Source organism: Heterodontus francisci, chromosome 33 (assembly GCF_036365525.1).
Source record: "Heterodontus francisci isolate sHetFra1 chromosome 33, sHetFra1.hap1, whole genome shotgun sequence".
Lineage (NCBI taxonomy): Eukaryota > Metazoa > Chordata > Chondrichthyes > Heterodontiformes > Heterodontidae > Heterodontus > Heterodontus francisci.
In genome coordinates, this window is record NC_090403.1 from 44,586,732 (window position 1) to 44,607,797 (window position 21,066).

The window sequence follows — 21,066 nt, forward strand, 5'->3', positions numbered from 1 at the left end:
TCCCACTCTGTTGTTGTTCCTGGCGATGATCTCACTGCTCCAGTTCCATAACCTGATCCCTCCTCTTTCTGAGAGTCAACCTTGGCTCAGTGGATTACACCTTTGCTTCTGAGTCAGAAGATTGTGGGTTCAAGTCCAACTCTGGAGACTTGAACACATGAGACAGGTTATACTTCAGTGCTGTACTGAGGGAGTGCTGCATTTTATGGAGGTGCTGTCTTTGAAATAACATATTAACATAAATTATCTGCCTTCTGAGGTGGATGTAAAAGATCCTGTGGCACTTTTGTGAAGAAGAGTAGGGTGTGCTGGCTAATATTTATCCTACAAACAACATCACTAAAACAGATAACATGGTTATTTATTTCATTGCTGTTTGTGGGAGCTTGCTCTGGACAAATTGGCTGCCGTGCTTCGTACAATACAACAGTGACTGCACTTCAAAAGTGCATCATTGGCTGTAAAACACTTTGGAACATCCTGAGGTCATGAAAGGCGCTATAGAAATGCAAATTGTTCTCGATCTCTTTTTCTCTTTCTCTTGTTCTTTTTCTCATTCCTTTTTTCTCTTTTTCTCTTGCAAGGCTGGCACAAGGCAATGTCAGTTGTGCAGCATATTTCCAGCTGGTCTATGCATTTTAAGAAAAGTATTACAGCAGCAATTTTTAGATTTAAAAAAAGCAAAAGTTTAGTGTAGGGCACTGCAAACCCTGTGGTACTGAGAGAGATGGAGCAGCAGTACAGCAGGAGCTGTCGTATCAAATGCAGCTCTAAAGATGAACCTGTTACTTGCTCCATGTCAAGGTGTCAGCCAGGAATACTCAGTCAAATCAGTTCCTGATATAATGAGGTGGCAATGGTGCAGTCACCAGTTAAAAGCCTCTGCTGTGTGTAACTGTATGAAATATGTGATAGATATTCATCACATTAACAAAATGTTTACATTTTAATCCTGCTCATTTATTTTTGCAGGATTGTTGATGGGATTGAAGATGATGGCAAGGCATATGAAACATCAAAATTTCACTTTAATGTTGATCAGAATTTTCAGAAATCCACCAAATTCTCTCCAAAGAAAGGTAATTCACCTCATTTACATTACATTGGGGAAGTTCATCCAAACTAGGAAAGCTTGAATGAGAGTTGAGAAACAGCTGTTCATTAAAAAGTTTGACTAGCATTGCAAACGTCGATTCTGAACAATATGTAGAGGCTACTGGATGATACATTGCTGAATTGATGTGCCCACTGGTGCCCTCCAGTGTCAGAATTTGCAGGATCACTGGGTAGGATGCAGTTCGTTTACATCAGGCTGGTGACCTCAAGTGCCATCAAAGGCCTTTCTCCAGTGCCCACCTCCACCATGTGGCTCAAAAATCTGACACCCACTCTGGGAAGATTGTGGTTGCCCAGGTCCCCAAAACTGGCCACATCCTCTGGCCCCCTAGGTAAGAATAATTAATCTTTGGGAGTTCGGGATATTTCCTGGCCAACAAGCAGGGCCCACCTTTGCCCCACGTCAGGTCCTGACAGAGCCAGGTCAGTGGGAACTCTTGGCATCGGGGTCCCTTTCTCTGACTCTGCCCTCAACAACAAAGGTAAGGAAGTCCTAGTCCTTACAAGTCAGAAATTCCTGAAAAGAGCAGAGCCCCAATACAGGCATGACTCCACTATTTTCTTGGTAGATTGGTAGAATCCCAGTGTTGAACCCACTTGTACAGATGCATGCAACACTGCTGCTGTTATTTTGTGCAGCACCACTCAGGAACGTGATAAGTTTTACATTCAGCAACTTGCAAGCAATGTAGTACAAAAGTAAGCTAATCTATAACTAAACATATTTCACTGACTAGAAGCCATCCTCATTTTGCTTCTCTTGCACAGTTACACCCAGCTTGCTGTATGAGGAATGAACTTGGGAACACTTCCCTGTGAGCAGCATTTAGTTCTAAGGTCATATACCCATGATTTTTAATTGAGATTTCAGTGACAGTAATTCAAAGAGCTACAAACAACGTTCCCTCTAATTTTTCTGTGTTGCGCACAGCCTGCTTACTGCACTACACGATACATTAAAAAGTGTTACATTGACCACACACTGTGCTGCTTAGAGGGAATATTGGCTATAACTGAAATAAAAAAACTATTGAGATTGATTATGTTCTGTGCTGTGACCAAAGCTCCAGCTGAATACATTATACAAATCAGATTATTTAAGAAAAGTGAATAGCTTACTGCAATGCAATGGCCAGCCAGCTTGTTAAGCCTGTTCTACCATCCAATTAGACTATATGTGATCTATCTATACCTCAACTCCCTTCAACTGCCGTTGCATCATAACCATTAATACTCTTACCCAACAAAACTTTATTGATTTCAGCCCTGAAAATTTCAATTGACACGACTGTTTGAGAGAGTCCCAGAGGGAGTTTGGAAAAAGTCTTTCCTCACTTTATTTCTGAATGGCCTAGCTCTAATTTTAACATTATGCCTCATTGTTCTGGATTCCCTCACCAGAGAAAATAGTTTCTCTGTATTTACCCAATTGAAACCCATTATATCTTTAATTCCTCCACCTTTGTGATGTAAAATGATATTTTAATTTACAAAACTATTATCAGTAAATAAAGCCTAAACATATCAGGACCAACATTTACAGCAACAAAGATTATGCTGAATTTTACAGTTGGCTTTGAGACCCCAATGTTGGAACAAAAAGCTGGTCCTGAGCCTGCATTTGCCAGCAGGGGGACCTGCTTCGCAATTTTACCACAGGTGGCCTCCTAATTGGCCGTCTGTGGGCCCGCCATCCAATTAAGGACAGCGGGCGGACTCTCTATGCTGCCCGCCCAATCAGAGGCCAGCAGCTCTGAAGCCTCAGCAGCACTGCTGGCTGAGATGGGCGCTGCTATGGTTGGCAGGAGACCCTGGGGCGCCTGCAGGTAAAAAATTCTGGGAACCGAGGTCGGAAGGGAAAGCCCTCCAGGGGGATCATTGGGGCCGCAGGGGCTGCCTTCCCCGCTCATGGCCCCCTCTTTGGGCCGTGATGGTCCCCCCATGCTGCCGTTAGGAAGCTGCCTCCATTAAGCTTGCAGCCTCCCCACACAGCAGTGGGGGCGGGCAGATGGGGTGGGGGTGGGAAAGAGGTTACCCCGCCATTGACAAAGTGCTGGCGGACCTGTAAAATGGCCTGTAATTGAACCTTTAATTATGCAAATCAGATGCCCGCCTACAAAGAGCTGGCAGACCATATGCCTTGTAGCCCGCCGCAGCTTCCCCGAGGGCAGGACTGCATCAAGGAGCCCCCCCAGGCAGTTTCCCAATATTTTCCCGGCCCTGCCCACCACCGCCTCCCCGCTCCCCCCCCCCACCCCCCCCTCAACCTCCAACGGCTGGAAAAATTCTGCCCAATGTAACTCTGAACAATATATAGATGATTCAGAGAATTATAGATATTTCTGGATAAAAGCAAGTAAGGCAAATAGAAAACCTTCACCGATAAATACAATGAGCTTTCTGTGTCTTGTACAGGCAAGGATTTGAAAAATATAATGGCTGTGCCAGGGCTAATTTGGAGTTTTAATGATTGTGGGGAAATGAAACTTGAGATTAAAAGCATGTTGAATTTAGAAATGACCAACTCCTGGCCCTAAAATGAATTTGCAGACCCCAAATAAGTTTTATTAACTTTTCGTATTTTATTTTGGATGAAACGGTCAACTGAAGCCCCATCTGCCCTCTCAGATAGACGTAAAAGATCGTATGGCATTATTTCGGAAAAGAGCAGAGAGTTCCTCTGGTATTCTGGCCAATATTTATCCCTCGACTAACATCCCTGAAAACAGATAAATAAATGCAAAATACTGCAGGTGCTGGAAATTTGAAATAAAACAAAAAATGCTTGGAAATACTCAGCAGGTCTGACAGCATCTGTGGACAGAGAAGCAGAGTTAACGTTTCAGGTCAGTTCTGATGAAAGTTAACTGGCCTGAAAAATGGACCCTGTTTCTCCCTCCACAGATGCTGCCAGACCTGCTGAGTATTTCCAGCATTTTTTGTTTTTAATCAGTGAAACAGATACCTGGTCATTATCACAATTGTTGTTTATGGGAGTTTGCTGTGCGCAAATTGGCTTCCGCATTTCCTGCATTACAACAGTGACTACACTTCAAAAGTACTTTATTGGCTGTAAAGTATTTTGAGTCTTTGTTTTTAAGATTTAGTTTTGAGCTTCTGCTTTTCATTCATTGTCTTTTTATCAACATTGGAGATCAATTTCCAAGGGAATGGTTTCCACAGGAACAGCCTTTGCTGGAGTGAGATCAGTCCCCCGTCTTTTGCCACCAGATGATGCTACACTGTTAGCTAAAGTAAATTGAGTGCCTGGTCTGAATCTTGGTCTGTGCTGAGTGGGCTGATCTCAGATGAGGCAGCACTGGAGACATCAAACTGGCTTCCATAACTTGGCCTGGGGAGAGAATAATTATCCAGGTTTCCTGAATATTATCCAGTGATTCCCCTCCCCCCCCCCCCCGGGAAGGAATGTATGGAGAAAGGATGAGGACGGGATCAAACTCCGCTGTGATGTTCAGCGCCAAATAGTTCACTAATTCTTACAGCCTGGCTTCACTTGGACGGTTATTGGAAAGTTGCTAGTCCCAATGCAACTGCATCCAGCATATGTCAAGAGAGGAACAGTGAAAAGGGGTGACAATATGCAAAAACTGGAAATGTTGACATTGGTGGGCATTTTTTTTTTAAACTAGGGTTTGTAAAAATAGAATTTTTACCAGTGAGTAAAGAGTTTTTGTGTGCTTTTTGGAGTGCTGGAGGCTTCCTTTGAGCACTGGATGTAAGAAGTCATTGTGGCTGGTGGTGGGGAGGAACAGGACGGGGCCTAGGACTTGTGTTGACCCACTCACCTGGTGAATAATGTGGGGAATAGCTGGGAAGAAAATTTTGTTTTTTTAAATAATTAATATACAAAGATATTAAAACAAATTTAAGATAATTGGGAAAGGAACCAGAGGAGGAAAGGAAGTGAATTTCTATCATGCGATGAGTTGTTGTGATCTGGAATGCGCTACCTGAAAGGGCAGTGAAAGCAGATTCAATAATAACTTTCAAAAGAAAATTGGATATAGACTTGAAAAGGAAAGATTTTTGCAGGGCTCTGGGGAAAGAGCAGGGGAGTGAGGGATTGCTCTTTCAAAAAGCCGGTACAGGCACAAAGGGCCAAATGGCCTCTTTCTGTGCTGTAAAATTCTCTGATAAATGCATTCATGAATACACTATCTTATTATTTCACTGCACTGAGCAGTCAGAGGAAATCTTCATCTTTATTTAATGAGCAAAACTGCTCACAATACACAGAACTTCTAGATCTGTGTATAATCTCAACAAAGAGCAAGACGTTGTGACAAGAAGAGCTGCTAATGTCCTCTAGGCTGCTAATTCTCTGCAAGAATGGATGGCTGCTCAGTAAAGGGAAGCATCCACTTTGAAAGTTGTTAGCAGTGTCTCGATGAACTGATAAATTTAATTAGTGCTGGGAAGCAGATAGTGGAAGAGTACTCTGTGTATGAAGCAGAAATTAATTGGAGCCAACAGCTGTCCTTTAAGAGTATTGTAGGTGGGCATATTCCACTGTGTTTTGAAGTGTGGAACACTTTCAAAGTTGCCTTTTCCTGGCAACTTATAGATCGCCAATCTATTATGTTTAAAATCGATAAGAATAAAAATACAAACAAATGCTTGGCTCAATTTGCAGTTATGTTGCCATTTTTGTGTTGAAGCAAAATGATTTTGAGTGTGAATTGATGCAAAACCTATCAGTATTACAGATATCTCGACCTGATCTGATGATCAATTGTAGTAAAGGGCCACAGCATGTCTTTTGAGTTTGTACCTGGTGTAAAAATGACAGACCTGCATTTATATAGGGCCTTTCATGACCACAGGACAACCCAAAGTGCTTTGCAGCCAACGAAGTACTTTTGAAGTGCAGTCACTGCTGTAACGTAGGAAAAGCAGCAGCCAATTTCTGCCCAGCAAGCTCCCATAAATAGCAAAGTGATAATGACCAGATAATCTGTTTGTGATGATTCACGGAAAAACATTGAACAGACACCAAGGATAACTCTCCTGCTCCTCTTGAAAATAGTGCCAAAGGATCTTTTACGCCCACCTGAGAGGGCACAGGGCTTCAGTTTAATGTCTCATCCAAAAGATGGCAGCTCTGACAGTGCAGCACTCCATCAGTACTGCACCGGAGAGTCAGCCTAGATTTTTGTGCTCAAGTCTAGAAGTGGTACTTGAACTGACAAACTTCTGACTCAGAGGCAAGAGTGTAGGATAGCAATAGTACGAAGTCTCACTTTAAGAGTGCCCATTGTACCTTCTGGGAACTTTTAACACATATTATGAAAACCTTTTAAAAGAGTGCATTATTCTCCCAGTCAAGGGAGCATAGTGCAACACTGTGCTGCGCATGTAACAATTGCTGCATGCAAACACTACCATTTTCATTCAATGTCATCATTAGAGAGGTGGAGGGGTTAGAAGTCCAAATTGGTGTGCTTTCCAATACAGGTCACTGGTTAGCAACTGAGAGCAGGAATCTTGGCATACTTGTCTCTTCCCTATCCTGGGCAACAGCCAATTGTAGCAGCTCGGCAGCTACCCCAGCCAAATCAGCCAGGATAACAATCCCATGACCTCGTTCTCTCTGTACTTAGGAGCTACACCCATTATGCTAACAGGGCAGTAAAAATATATTAATTTAATTTGAATGTGGCAATTGAAATGCAGCATTCTGGTAAACTGAGTTGATTTGACTGAGGATTTTGAGGCCTAATTAAGCATGTGACAAGACATCAAAAGACACCCACTTCAGCACAATTGAGAAGCGCATGTTACAGTCTGACATCAGTAATTTTTGAAAGCTGCAGAAGAACCAGAAAAACAAAGCAATGGCTCAGACTGATACATCTCTTTAATGCTCTGCCCTCCTTTAAGACGCTCCTTGAAACCGACCTCTGACCAAGCTTTTGGCCACCTTGTGCTGATGTGATCTTCTTTGGCTCAGTGTCAATTTTTGTTTGATTACAGTCCTGTGAAGTGCCTGGGGACATTTTGTTATGTTAACAGTGCTATATAAATGCAAGTTGTTGTTGTTTATGTTCCCATCCTCCATTCCAGGACACATTAGTTATTTTACATCATCCATTAAAACAATTAAGATTGTCCTTATGGAATCACTTGCAGGACATGTAAATGGCAAGCAGATTTATAGAGTGCTGTGAATATAAATTCTAATGGTTGGAAGAAAATGATTACAAATAATAAAAATCATAAATCATGTTATGAGAAAGCAAAGCATATTGTTTTCTGAAGACAGGTGCTATTTTACTCAAAAGATTGATGTAAAGTACATTGCCTGTTACTTTACACCGTGTTTCTTGTACTTAATGTTCTAGGAATTAAACAAATCCATTCATTTGTCTCATATGCTATTAGTATAAAAATGGGAGGAGAAACATAAGACAGGAGGAATAATGTGCTATCCACCATGTACCTGATCCAGTTGGCAATGATCTGCAATGTTTTACTCTTTTTGAGGCTCTTAACTTTTACAGTCCAATAATTCTGAAAGCAATATCGGACAAAAAACCGGAGCACCCGGCGAAAACCCACACGGTCACAGGGAGAACTTGCAAACTCCGCACAGGCAGTACCCAGAATCGAACCCAGGTCCCTGGAGCTGTGAGGCTGCGGTGCTAACCACTGCGCCACTGTGCTGCCCTTTTTGTCTAACTCAATCAGCATAACACTCTATTTTCAACTCCCTCATATGCTTCACTGCTAGGTGAGTAATGAGGGCCTTGCATATTGTCTTTTCCTCAATGTTTTCTTTCTCGTCTTGACACCTTCACTCCTTTCTACACCTCTTCCTGACAATCGAGCTGAAAGTAGGAACGTGTCCTGTGGGGAGTCACAACCAATGATTAGGTTTTGCCCACATTGTCCCCTCTCTATTAAATCTCCCAGCGGTGATGATAGAATGATCTCTGTTGCTGCTGTCGATGCTGCTTTGCAATCTGCTAGCAGGCAACATGAATTTGAATTTTTTCCTCTTAATATGGAACTCTAAAAGCCCCAACTGCTGCCTCTGGTTAGCAGGCTAAGAACATAAGAACAAGGAGCTGGAGTCGGCCATTTGGCCCTCCAAGCCTCCACCACCAGTCAGTAAGATCATAGCTGATCGTCTACCTCAACTCCACCTTCCTGCAGTATTCCCTTACCCCTTGATTCCTTTAGTATCCAAAAATCTATCGATCTCTTGTCTTGAGTATACTCAATGACTAAGCCTCCACAGCCCTCTGGGATAGAGAATTCCAAACATTCACAAACCTCTGAGCGAAGAAAGTTTAGTTTAGTTTAGAGATACAGCACTGAAACAGGCCCTTCGGCCCACCGAGTCTGTGCCGAACATCAACCACCCATTTATACTAATCCTACACTAATTCCATATTCCTACCACATCCCCACCTGTCCCCTATATTTCCCTACCACCTACCTATACTAGGGGCAATTTATAATGGCCAATTTACCTATCAACCTGCAAGTCTTTGGCATGTGGGAGGAAACCGGAGCACCCGGAGGAAACCCACGCAGACACAGGGAGAACTTGCAAACTCCACAAAGTTCTCCTCATTTTGGTCCTAAATGGCCATCCTCTTATTCAGAGACTGTGACCCCTAGTTCTAGACTCACCAGACAGGAGTAACATCCTCCCAGCATCTACCCCATCAAGCCTCTGGTAAGTGATGACACATGTCTACTATCCACATAATTTAAGTAGAGAGTCCAATGCTCTGTTGCCAGTGTTACTGGCTGGCTTTATATTTGATCAACCCCTGAATTCAGTAAGAAAATACCACTCTAATCCTTGGCTGGATAAGCATTCTTCCTTAAATCTTAAGTTGCAGTTATCACCAAAACCTGACATAACACCTCACAAAACTTGTATCGGAGTCTTCCCTTCCTAGCTCCTTAATACAACCAGGCAAATTGCATTGAAATGTATTTTTCCAGTAGTTTAGCCTGAAAATCACTGTTCAAGATAGTTGCATTTGTAAGTCCATGATTTCAGTAGAGGCATTAAAACAGCATGCAGAAGAATCTTATTTCAAAACACAATGCATTTGTATATCATCAGCAATGCTTTCTTTGCTTTATTTCTCAGTATTCCAGCCTCTGGTTCCCACTCTCTTCTGTGGCCCTGGCAACATTCCAGTAGGGCTTTGGTCTCTTTTGGCAACCATACAAAATGCTGCTAGAAGTGGGGACAGGCACTTCTCATGCTTGCCCCCTTCTGTGCAGACGTCACAGAAAGATGATGAACTGTTGGGATGATGTCATCCACCAGGTTCCTAGCCAGTTCCCCTTTCTCGCCTCTGCGCCCGCAATGGTGCACCTGTGACTAAGTCAGCCACCAAAGGTGGCTTTTCTCTAGAAATAAAGACACCAAACTGCAAATTCGCCCAAATTAAAATCGATAATCTCCAGTTTTCTCAGACAATTATGCTATATCTTCCAGCCTCCTCTGTGGCCCCTCTCTAATTCTTTTTTCCCCATTTCTCTTCAGTCCCTTTTAATAATACCATCTTTTTTGTTGACAGCTGCATCTCAGGTGAATCTAGCTGCAGCAGCTGAGGCACAGGAAATAAAACAGAATATCTGCAGACTTAACCACGAGGTAAAGTATGTGGAAAACTCTTATGTCATTGCATTTTATCACTGCTGAATTATCTGTAATAAGTTGTTTACTGTGCCATTTGACTGTTAGTACCCCAATATTGAGTCCCTTGTTACTTCAAGATGCACTGCATGAAAATGACTGTAGTCATAAATGGACCAAACCTTCAAGCTGCTCTTAAAAAATAAATACAGGTTGCTCTTTGACGCCTGAGTCCTTGGGCCGGATTTTCAAAGCCCATTGGGAGCGGAAGTAGGTCCGCGCGAGGTTTGAAGATCACGTCCTTGGAGGTCAGCGCAGGGTCCCACCGCCTCCGGATCTTGAAGCTATTTTTAAAGGGAGGCCAGGTGGGAGGGAACAGCAAGCCCGCACATCTCCAGCTAACCATCTGTTGAGCTCATTAACAGGCTTTTCAGCAGCAGTTTGGGATTTCAAAGGAAGGGCACTGGGAGAACGCCATGTCTGGAATACGGCAGGGTGTAGAAGCTGTGAATAATGCAGAGGGACATGAGGGCAATGGGGGCTGATTAACATGATGCAGAGGCACAAAATAAAGCTCAGTTGCTCCAAAAGTGCCACAGAGTAGCCATTACTGGAGCTGTAAGACATGCTTTTCTCAGTGGTGAGTGGTAGGAATCTGGAGAGGGATGTGAGCCCACTGGTATCATTGTGGCAGCTGGGATTGGCAGGGGAAGGCCTGATGAACATACAAAGCCCACCTGAAGGAGTTCAGATGGGAACAGGCTATTTTGACATTGGACAGAGCGGCTAGGATGAGCTTCAGCAGAAAGTCAAAGGAACACAGCAGGAGGCTGCAAGGGGAAGAAGGCACTACCCAAGACATCAGGTCTACTGCCCAAGAGTAAGCTAACTGCAAATGACAGAGCACCTGTGCCGTAGGAGGCGGCACCTATCCAGGCAGATAATCTCGGGCCTTTGTGCTCTGATCAACAATGACCTGAGGCCTCACTGACTCCATGGCAGTCTCTTACCTGCAGCTGTCAAGGTCTCTGTCGCTCTGAATTTCTATGCAGCCGTGTCATTCCAGAGATTAACTGCGGACCTAGATGGCATTTCGCAGCCAGCAGTTCATCACGCCATCAGGCAAGTCACGGATGCCATAGTCAGGTGGGCGGAGAACTACATCCACTTTGACGCAGATGGGCCTGCACAGGAACAGAGGGCATTGGGTTTTGACTCCATTGCTGGATTCCCCAGGTGCAGGGCATCAATTGCACCCATGTGGTCATCAAGGCTCCCAGTGACCAGCCAGTGAGATCCATCAACAGGAAGGTCTTCCACTCCCTCAACGTCCAGTTGTCTGCAAACACAAGAGCTACCTCCATGTGTGCGCTCGCTTTCCTGGCAGCTGCCATGCCACCTTCATCCTCCACCAATCCAAGCTACAGGTGAGGTCCCAGAGGACTGGAGAATAGCCAATGTTGTTCCTTTGTTTAAGAAGGGTAGCAAGGATAATCCAGGAAATTATAGGCCGGTGAGCCTTACGTCAGTGGTAGGGAAATTAATCGAGAGGATTCTTCGGGACAGGATTTACTCCAATTTGGCAACAAACAAACTTATTAGCGAGAGGCAGCATGGTTTTGTGAAGGGGAGGTCGTGTCTCACTAACTTGATTGAGTTTGTTGAGGAAGTGACGAAGATGATTGATGAAGGAAGGGCAGTGGATGTTATCTATATGGACTTCAGTAAAGCCTTTGACAAGGTCCCTCATGGCAGACTGGTACAAAAGGTGAAGTCACATGGGATCAGAGATGAGCTGGCAAGATGGATATGGCTCGGTCATAGAAGAGAGAGGGTAGCAGTGGAAGGGTGCTTTTCTGAATGGAGGGATGTGACCAGTGGTGTTCTGCATGGATCAGTGCTGGGACCTTTGCTGTTAGTAGTAAATATAAATGATTTGGAGGAAAATGTAGCTGGTCTGATTAGTAAGTTTGCGGACGACACAAAGGTTGGTGGAGTTGCGGATAGTGATGAGGATTGTCAGAGGATACAGCAGGATATAGATCGGTTGGAGACTTGGGCGGAGTAACGGCAGATGGAGTTTAATCCGGACAAATGTGAGGTAATGCATTTTGGAAGGTCTAATGCAGGTGGGAGGTATACAGTAAATGGCAGAACCCTTAGGAGTATTGACAGGCAGAGAGATCTGGGCGTACAGGTCCACAGGTCACTGAAAATGGCAACGCAGGTGGATAGGGTAGTCAAGAAGGCATAGGGCATGCTTGCCTTCATCAGTCGGGGCATAGAGTATAAAAATTGGCAAGTCATGCTGCAGAGGTTGGATAAACTTGGATTGTTTTCACTGGAACGATGGAGGTGGAGGGGCGACATGATAGAGGTTCACAAAGTTATGAGTTGCATGGACAGAGTGGATAGTCAGAAGCTTTTTCCCAGGGTGGAAGAGTCAGTTACTAGGGGACATAGGTTTAAGGTACGAGGGGCAAAGTTTAGAGGGGATGTGCAAGGCAAGTTCTTTACACAGAGGGTGGTGAGTGCCTGGAACTTGCTGCCGGGGGAGGTGGTGGAAGCAGGTACGATAGCGACGTTTAAGAGGCATCTTGACAAATACATGAATAGGATGGGAATAGAGGGATACGGTCCCCGGAAGTGCAGAAGGTTTTAGTTTCGGCAGGCATCAAGATCGGCGCAGGCTTGGAGGGCCGAATGGCCTGTTCCTGTGCTGTACTGTTCTTTGTCTCAGATATTCACTCCATCCCCCAAAGTGCATGGATGGATCCAAGGGAAATCTCTTGAAAATGTGGCTACTGACCCCTCTATGGGAGCCCTAGACAGAAGCACAGAAGTGATGCAACCAATGCCACCTGCTTAGCATGCCAATCATTGAGCATGCAGGTCATCGGGCTTCTGAAGAAGCAATTGCGGTGCCTGGACCGATCGGGTGGTGCCCTCTGCGCTCTGCATAACCTGGCCCTCGAGAGGTGTGGACCTTGAGGACAGTGAGGCCCTGGAAGGAGACAGAAGCTCATCGAGGCAGAGGGGGATAACATTGAACAGAGAGGTGCCCCGACTGCACGACAAGGTGGCCTCCTCCTGCCACCCTCTGGGAACACTATCTTCTTCACAGCCCCAAGCGTTAGATTCAGGTCGGCATTGATAAAGCGAGGGTCAGGCCTCCTGTAACATCTCAATTCTCTGCTGTGCAGTGAAAGGCTTTGGCACAAACCACAGATCTCTCCCTCAGGACAACCGGCAGCCTCAGTGGTGGTTGCTTTGGGGTATCTACATGAGTCCCACACTTAATCTGAACTACCTCCATTCCCAGCCCCACTGCCTTTAAGTGAACAGGAAATTCGACTCCATACCAATTAAGGGCTTACCCATTTGAAAATCTGAACCTGAATCAGTTTCCCACTGGAGGAGGGTTTCTGACCCAAAACCAGACCCAGCTTCTATTTCCTGCTTCTGTAACGAATATTCAGCCCCTTGAGTATGGAGATCATTCTACACTGTAAATATAGGAAGACAGAGTATCTGGGGAACCTTTAACCCTGATAAACAGGCGGCTTTAGGTTGAGTGGGAGATTAAAGTGTTAATCTGAATCCTGATCCCAACCCGCCCACTTTCGGTCTTAATGGAGGCAGGACAGGGATGGGTGGGGCAGTGAGAAGACAACTTGTATGCAGAAGGATCGTTGATTTTTAAAAGATTATCTTTCATGGTATGTGGATGTCACTGGCCAGGCCAACATTTATTGCCCATGCCTAATTGCCCTTGAGAAGGTGGTGGTGTGCTGCCTTCTTGAACCGCTGCAGTCCACGTGGTGTACTGACGGGTGTTGGGGCGGTAGGTGTAATCAGCAGGAGGTTTTCGTGCCCATGTTTGACCTGATGCCGGGTGGTCCATCCAGTTTCATTCCTTTTCGACTTTTCTCTAGCAGTTTGGTACAGCTGAGTGGCTTGCTGGGCCATTTCAGAGGGCATTTAAGAGTCAACCACATTGCTGTGGGTCTGGAGTCACATGTAGGCCAGACCAGGTAAGGAGGGCAGATTTCCTTCCCAAAAGGACATTAGTGAACCAGATGGGTTTTTACGACAATCGACAATGGTGTCTTGGTCACCATTACTGAGGTTGTTGAATCCACACCTTTGCACTTACCTGTTGCATTCAGCTTACCCACCTTGTCAAGCCCCTGTGATGGACACTCAACCTTCCCCGCAGCTCCCCCCCCCCCCCCCCCCCCCGCCCCTCCCCACCCTTCTGATCCTTCAGGTCTCTGATTCTGAAACATCTCCCCATCCCACCCCCTGCCACCTGGAACCTCTTCCCCCCCCCATCCCCCACCACTCCCCCCCGCCCCCCACACCCTGGTATCAGACCCACCCCTCTTTTCGCACCCCCACCACCCCCCCCCCGCCCCCACAACCCTACCCGGAGGTTGGGGATCGGATCTACCTACCCAGCCCTGTAGCCTCTCCTCCAGTGTTCCCAGCCTGACTGGAAACCAAGACTGTCAATCAGACTGACTTCCAGGCAGGGAACCTGTCAGTGAGTTAAAACTCCACAATTTGCAGGGAAACTGACTTTCAGATTTCCCAAGCACGCCAGGTCCCATTGCTCCCTTGCCCCCTCCCCCCATCCCCAATCCACCCCAATGGGTCAAAAAGTTAAAACTCCCCCCTATTAATTAGAAGAAAACAGTAATTCATGAGTTCCAAACGGATGAGGATCTTGCTGCTGCTTAACTTCCCACCAACCAATGGACAATAGTTACACTTGAAAACATCCTTCGATTATTGTGCAATCTTGTGGATGCAGCATCAAGCCTCCACTCACTTCATCTCCTGATGGTATGACCAAGATTATAGGGAGCCCACCTTTTGGGGAATTATGACAGCAAGTCTATATTCCATCACTCCAAAAATGTAGGAGTTCTCAACATCAATGAATTGCACCATTTCATAGACCATATTGGGTAAAGAATGCATGGTCCACGTATACTTGGAAGTGTAGAGTATACTTCAGTGTCAACTCATCTATGGAAGAACCAACACTTAGTTCTGGAAGGCGTCAGTAAACATGGGGAAACTATTGACTGGATGGTTGTGTTTCATTGATAACAGACATTCCTGGATTACAATTCAGAGCTGTGACATGAAATGCTGTAAAGCACCTTACAATTCCTTAAGGTGAATTGATAGAGTTCTGGGAAATGTCTCTACCATTTCTGATGTGGGAAACAAAACCCAAAAGCAAGAATTGTGTTTTCAAAAAGAGTGAATTTTATTTTTAATTTAATTGATAAATAATCTAAAATGTGGCCTAATCCTGGGTTCCCACTTCTGCTTGCTAGCCACTAATTTCTGCAGCAAAGCACACACACCTGTATTCATGCATGTATGTGAGGACATCAAGTTAGAACAGGATTGGGCTCAGCTGTGATGCTTTCCATAGTCGAATGGGTTATGAACAGTCAAAGAACAAAGAACAGTACAGCACAGGAACAGGCCATTCGGCCCTCCAAGCCTGCACCGATCTTGATGCCTGTCTAAACTAAAACCTTCTGCACTTCCGGGGTCCATATCCCTCTATTCCCATCCTATTCGCTTTCCAATTTCACATCTGAGGAACAATCACTGTTAGTGAGGTACCAAAGGGTTGGAGCCACCAATGGAATTATACCAGGCAACACATGGTAGTTTCTAGGAAAAGGAGAGAAAGATGGGGAAGACAGTTGGAGAATAAATGACCTTTTATTGTAAGCCAGTATCAGATTACATAAGATCACTTGTCTCCTTAATGTGTGAAACTATCATATTTTTGTGGTTCAGCTGCTGTGCAATTGGATTTCACAAATTTGTAGCCTCTGAGCTTATAAAGAATTCCTAAAATATCACTAATTCCCTGGAATTCAGTCACTCAAAGTCATAAAATATTCCTAGCAGTCAAAAAGCATATCTTTCTCATCAATACACAATTATTCTCTAATTCTATGCTCCCAATAACCATTTGGTTAAGGTTGCCCTCAGCTCCACCCTGTTGTCCTTCCTAATATTTATATAAAATGAAATTTTTTTTAACCTCATATCCTACTCCTTGTATTTTAGTTAAAGTGTAACTCCAAAACTGCCCCAAACCTAGAAACTCCCTTCAACTTTCTCATCAACAATTTGCCTTTATATAGTGCCGTTAATGTGATAAAACATCCCAAGGCCCTTCACAGGAGCAATATAAAACAAAACTTGGCACCGAGCCACATAAAGAGATATTAGAGCAGGTGGAAACAATTAAAATTGGGGCAGCTCAAGATGCTAGAATCAGAGGAATACAAATATCTCTGAGGGTTGTGGGGCTGGAGGAGATTAGAGATAGGGAGGGATGAGGCCATGGATGGATTTGAAAACAAGGATGAGAATTTTAAAATCAAGATGTTGATTAACTAGGAGCCAATGTAGCTCAGCAACACAGGGGTGATGGGTCAATGGGACTTGGTGTGAGTAAGGACAAGGACACCAAGTTTTGGATGACCTAAGTTTACAGACGGTAAAAGGTGTGAGGCCAGCCAGGAGTGTGTTGAAATAGTCAGAGGTAACAGAAGCATGGATGAGAGTTTTAGCAGCAGATGAGCTGAAGCAGGGGTGACTTCATGCAATGTTACAAAGGTAGCAATAGGCAGTCTCGATGGCGCAGATATGTGGCTAGGAGCTCATCTTGGGGTCAGTTAGGAGACCAAAGTTGCGATCAGTCTGGTTCTCAAGATATATTTTATTTATATATAACAAAATTGGTTTTCAACTTAAAAACCTCTAACCAGAGAAAGCTATTAAACGGTTTTGAGATGTTGCAAAATTGTAACTTACCAGTGCAAATATTGTGTATATCAGTGGTGGCTCATTGATAGCCTTCTCATCTCTTAAGTCAGAAAGTTGCAGATTCAAGCCCCATTCCAAGACTAAAGCACGTAGCTTAGGGGGACACTTCTAGTACTGAGGCAGTCGCACTGTCAAAGGTGTCGTCCTCCAGATGACATTAAACTGAGGCCCCTGGGCTGCCTCCTCAGACGGATGTAAAAGAAAATCCTATAGCACAATTCTAAGAGCAGAGGAGTTTTCCCCAGGGACCTAGATAATAGTTTTTCCTCAACCAACATCACTGAAGATGATCAACTAGTCATTCATCTTACTGCTGTCTGTGTGTTGCTATGTGCAAATTGGCTGCTATATTTTCCTACAATAGAAACAGAAAATGCTGAAACTACTTGGTATGCCAGACAGCATCTGTCGAGAGAACTGGTTAACGTTTCAGATCGATGACCTGTCATCAGAACTCTCTTCTGAGGCTGAGTTACGACTGAGGTATAGTGTGAAACAAGTTCTTCATTGCAACTAGGCTGAACGATGCCTGATCTGAGAATGGTTAATATAGAAAGTGGGCACAAAGTAAAAGCTGGTTTCACTTTCCAGTATTATCTGTTTTATATATTATCCTTTTCTTGCCAATTTATTTTCAAAGGCATTGACTACTTGCTGGATACAGTTCCATATCACTCGTAGCTGCCCTGCCCAGGCATTAATTATGTTTCAGTATATAACGTGAATGTCAGCAGGCGATTTCAACAAAGGGGTATCACTGTTGGGCCTGATCCTGTTCCATCCTCACCTAATATTCACACACTTCCAGGCAAAGTCATAATGATCAGGGTGGTCACTTTTCCCTCAGGGCTCTAAGGCAAAATTGTAGCAATCTCTGCTTTTGCCTGCATGAGGTCAGTTAACTTGTCACGGAAAGGGAATGAATCCTAGGGCTTTCCTGGTCTGTCTGACTCACTGCTCCATTAGACTAATTCGCTAAGCTAATAGGAGAGCCTTTATCCTTTACCTTTGAAAAATGGTGCACAAAACCTCACTTGCACGGGCATTTATTTTGCCAACTTTGACAAGGCACTCAATCAGTATTTCCCCCACAGTGATGCTCACTTATGGTGACAGGAGATGGCAGAATGCCTTAAAGGGAAAAGATGAAAAGAACTTAAATGAACAGTATCCTCCAGTATCTAGCTTACTACACTAATTACATTTAACAATTACACCCACACAGTGAAAACAAGTAGAAAACTTGACATTTTCCACTTGTTTGATAGCAGCTCTACATCTGAAGTCCTGTGGAGAAATCATTAGCTGGATTTACATGGAAAAGCATGCCTGGACTGATGCTTGCTGAATTCTCCAAAATAGATAGGGGAACTAGGAGCTCAATATATTCTAGTTTGTGTGTAGGGAGGAGATTATCCCCAGCTGTTTCTTAATTTTTGGACAATATCTCTGCTGTTTAGTTGCTATGAAAAAAGAAATGTATTTTGTATGACATGCCATAAATGTATTATTAACCTGTTCTTGGCAATTTTCTCTCCTCCTCTCCTGAAGATATTCCTTTCTTCAGTGGGACTGTCCTGCAGATACTATTAGATATTGAGTGCTGTCAGACGACTTGACTGTGTTGCCAGTTCTAATTTACCACGTTATTTTAGCCAAAAGAGTCAAGTTATTCAAGTAAAGAAGCGTGTACTTTAGAGGAAAGATATGTGAATTTAACTAATCTCAGAACTGCATCTATGCTGTTTCTGAAAGCATTCATGTTTTCCAATCATCCCACTGTCCCAACTGGAGGGCACTGGTAGTGAGCCTCTTAGCAAAAGTCTAGGGCATGAATATGAAGAAAGCAAATAAAAGCATACAAAAACTTTCTTTTTAATTCATTCATGGGATGTGGGTGTCGCTGGCTAAGCCAGCATTTATTGCCCATCCCTAATTGCCCTTGAGAAGGTGGTGGTGAGCTGCCTTCTTGAACCGCTGCAGTCCATCTGGGGTAGGTACGCCCACAGTGCTGTTAGGAAGGGAGTTCCAGGATTTTGACCCAGCAACAGTAAAGGTATGGTGATATAGTTCTAAGTCAGGATGGTGTGTGGCTTGGAGGGGAACTTGCAGGTGGTGGTGTTCCCAAGCATCTGCTGCCCTTGTCCTTCTAGGTGGTAGAGGTCACGGGTTTGGAAGGTGCTGTCTAAGGAGCCTTGGTGCATTGCTGCAGTGCATCTTGTAGATGGTACATACTGCTGCCACTGTGCGTCAGTGGTAGAGGGAGTGAATGTTTGTGGATGTGGTGCCAATCAAGCAGGTCACTTTGTCCTTGATGGTGTCGAGCTTCTTCAGTGTTGTTGGAGCTGCACCCATCCAGGCAAGTGGAGAGTATTCCATCATACTCCTGACTTATGCTTCATAGATGGTGGACAGGCACTGGGTGTTAAACAGGCAGACATCCAGTCACCAAAATGAAGAAGCCGATGACAGTCTCTGATCCACAACTGTTTGACTGGCAATTCATAGTTCAGTCCAAACATCAGTTCCCACTCTTTCCTGCTGGACTAACTCTCTGTCCAGAGGCCACTCCCCAACTGGGCAAAAACCCAGCCCTTAAATACAAAACTATAATGAACATCAGCTGCTCTCTGTTAACACTGAAAGAAGTCCTGTTTTATTAAAGGGACCAGCATTGTCAATATTGTCACTGGGGAGTCAGGAGGTGAGTTACTCGCTGCAGGATTCCCAGCCTCTGATCTGCTCTTGTAGCCACAGTATTTATGTGGCTACTCCAGTTCAGTTTCTGGTCAATGGTAACCCCCAGGATGTTGATACTGATTGATTGATATGGTGACCTATCGTGTATTAAATTTGCTGTATTTGTACAACACCATTCTGGGTGACAGTTATGCCTGTAGCTGCACATTTTACAACTAGATAGATCTGCAGAAGCTCCAGAAGCTGCAAGTCTTCACACTTGTACCTACAACATTCCTGCTGCACTCTGATGCACAGGAGATCCACCAGCCTAGTTTAATTTTACTCTGGGATTTTGTTGAACCTAAATCTACATTAATATTTCAATAACATCTGTTACTGCAGAAATTACAATGCAATCTTTGAAATAAATGCAACAAAAATCATTTGGCAGCTAAGAACATGTCTTGTCTATTTGCAGATGAATGGTCTGAATCAGGAGGTATCTCAGCTTGCCAAAGAGCTTCATCATATGATGCACCTTCTTCAAAGGCAACTGTCTGCTCAGCAGTACACCCCTACAATGAACTGCTCCCCATATGTTGTCTCCATGGTTTCTTCCTCAACTCCTTCTGTCAACAGCAGTGGGAATGAATGGCAACCAAGATGCTCATATGCTTTACAGCCATCTGCTTTACATGTACAGCCTGGGACAATTGCTGGAGCTCAGATCAGCCAAAGCACGAGAACTCCCAATTCCTGGAATTTCAACAATCCTTCAACCACAGCATGCTATCCAGGGAGCTCTGTGAGGGCAACAGTATCATGCCAAAGGACAGCAGATGTAGAACTTCATCAACCAATGGTGGACTGTTTCCATACAGTCTCAAGTCCTGTGACATCATTTCATTACCAAATACCTCTGGGTGATCAGAGAAAGAGCCCAGTGCAGCATTCAGACTTGAATCAAAATCCTACTCAATCTGTGGCAGTGTCTCCAAATATTGCGCGGTCAGCCTCACTGAACAGTGGTTGCTCTGTTGCTTCCTCTCCCTCTGGACGGCGTACATTAATGTCCCAGAACCTCAGTCTTGCAATATCTCCAAACCCTTGTCACACTCTATGTCCACCTATAAGTCCTAACAACTCTCCTTTGACTACTGCAAGTCCAGATCGATCTATTTTGAGAACTTCAAGCTCCGTGCAGTCTGTTCACAACACTTCAAACTCTGTACATTCTGTCCCAACCACCAGCCCACTTATTTCAATCATCCCAACGCCTTACCAGCCTGAAACTGCCTCGCTAAACATGTGTCAGACCTTCTCAGTAATTCCCAATCCCAGCCACTCCATGTTTGGCTCACCAAGCTCCAATCAGTGTTTTCCATCCTCTGCTGTTTCTGGCTTGAACTCTATGGAGGATTTGATGGGTTTGAACCCTAGGGGCACAAGTGATGAATGTACATCTTGAGATCAAGAGGATTCAGTATTGATTCAGAGACCCAGTTAATACACTACAAAGGAACCTCGTGGTTGGACTTAATTTCCTTAACTTTGTGTTACTTTTATCTATTAAACAAAATGATGCATTTAGGGAAATTAATACTAAAGTGATTACCTGGGCTCCCAGGTTGTCTAGTTTCAGGGCTAGATTTCTTTGGGCATGCAACAGTTGTTCACCAGGAATTAATTTGAAAGTAGTGCAATTCCAAGGCAGGTGTTAAAAACTGGGAGAGTCAATTGTGACTCATCTGCCTCCTTGCAAGCCTACATGA

The 21,066-nt window shown here is 44.3% G+C and overlaps 1 protein-coding gene across 1 annotated transcript in view; it reads left to right on the top strand.

Moving 5' to 3' along the window:
• Nucleotides 1-20,762, top strand: part of LOC137347995 (potassium voltage-gated channel subfamily H member 4-like) — a 152,446-nt gene extending 131,684 nt beyond the window's left edge. The window contains exons 14-16 of the mRNA XM_068013067.1: nt 973-1,079; nt 9,684-9,760; nt 19,773-20,762. Coding sequence (XP_067869168.1) covers nt 973-1,079; nt 9,684-9,760; nt 19,773-20,762 — 1,174 coding nt within the window. The remainder of the gene's footprint in view (nt 1-972; nt 1,080-9,683; nt 9,761-19,772) is intronic.
• The last annotated feature ends 304 nt before the right edge of the window (nt 20,763-21,066 follow it).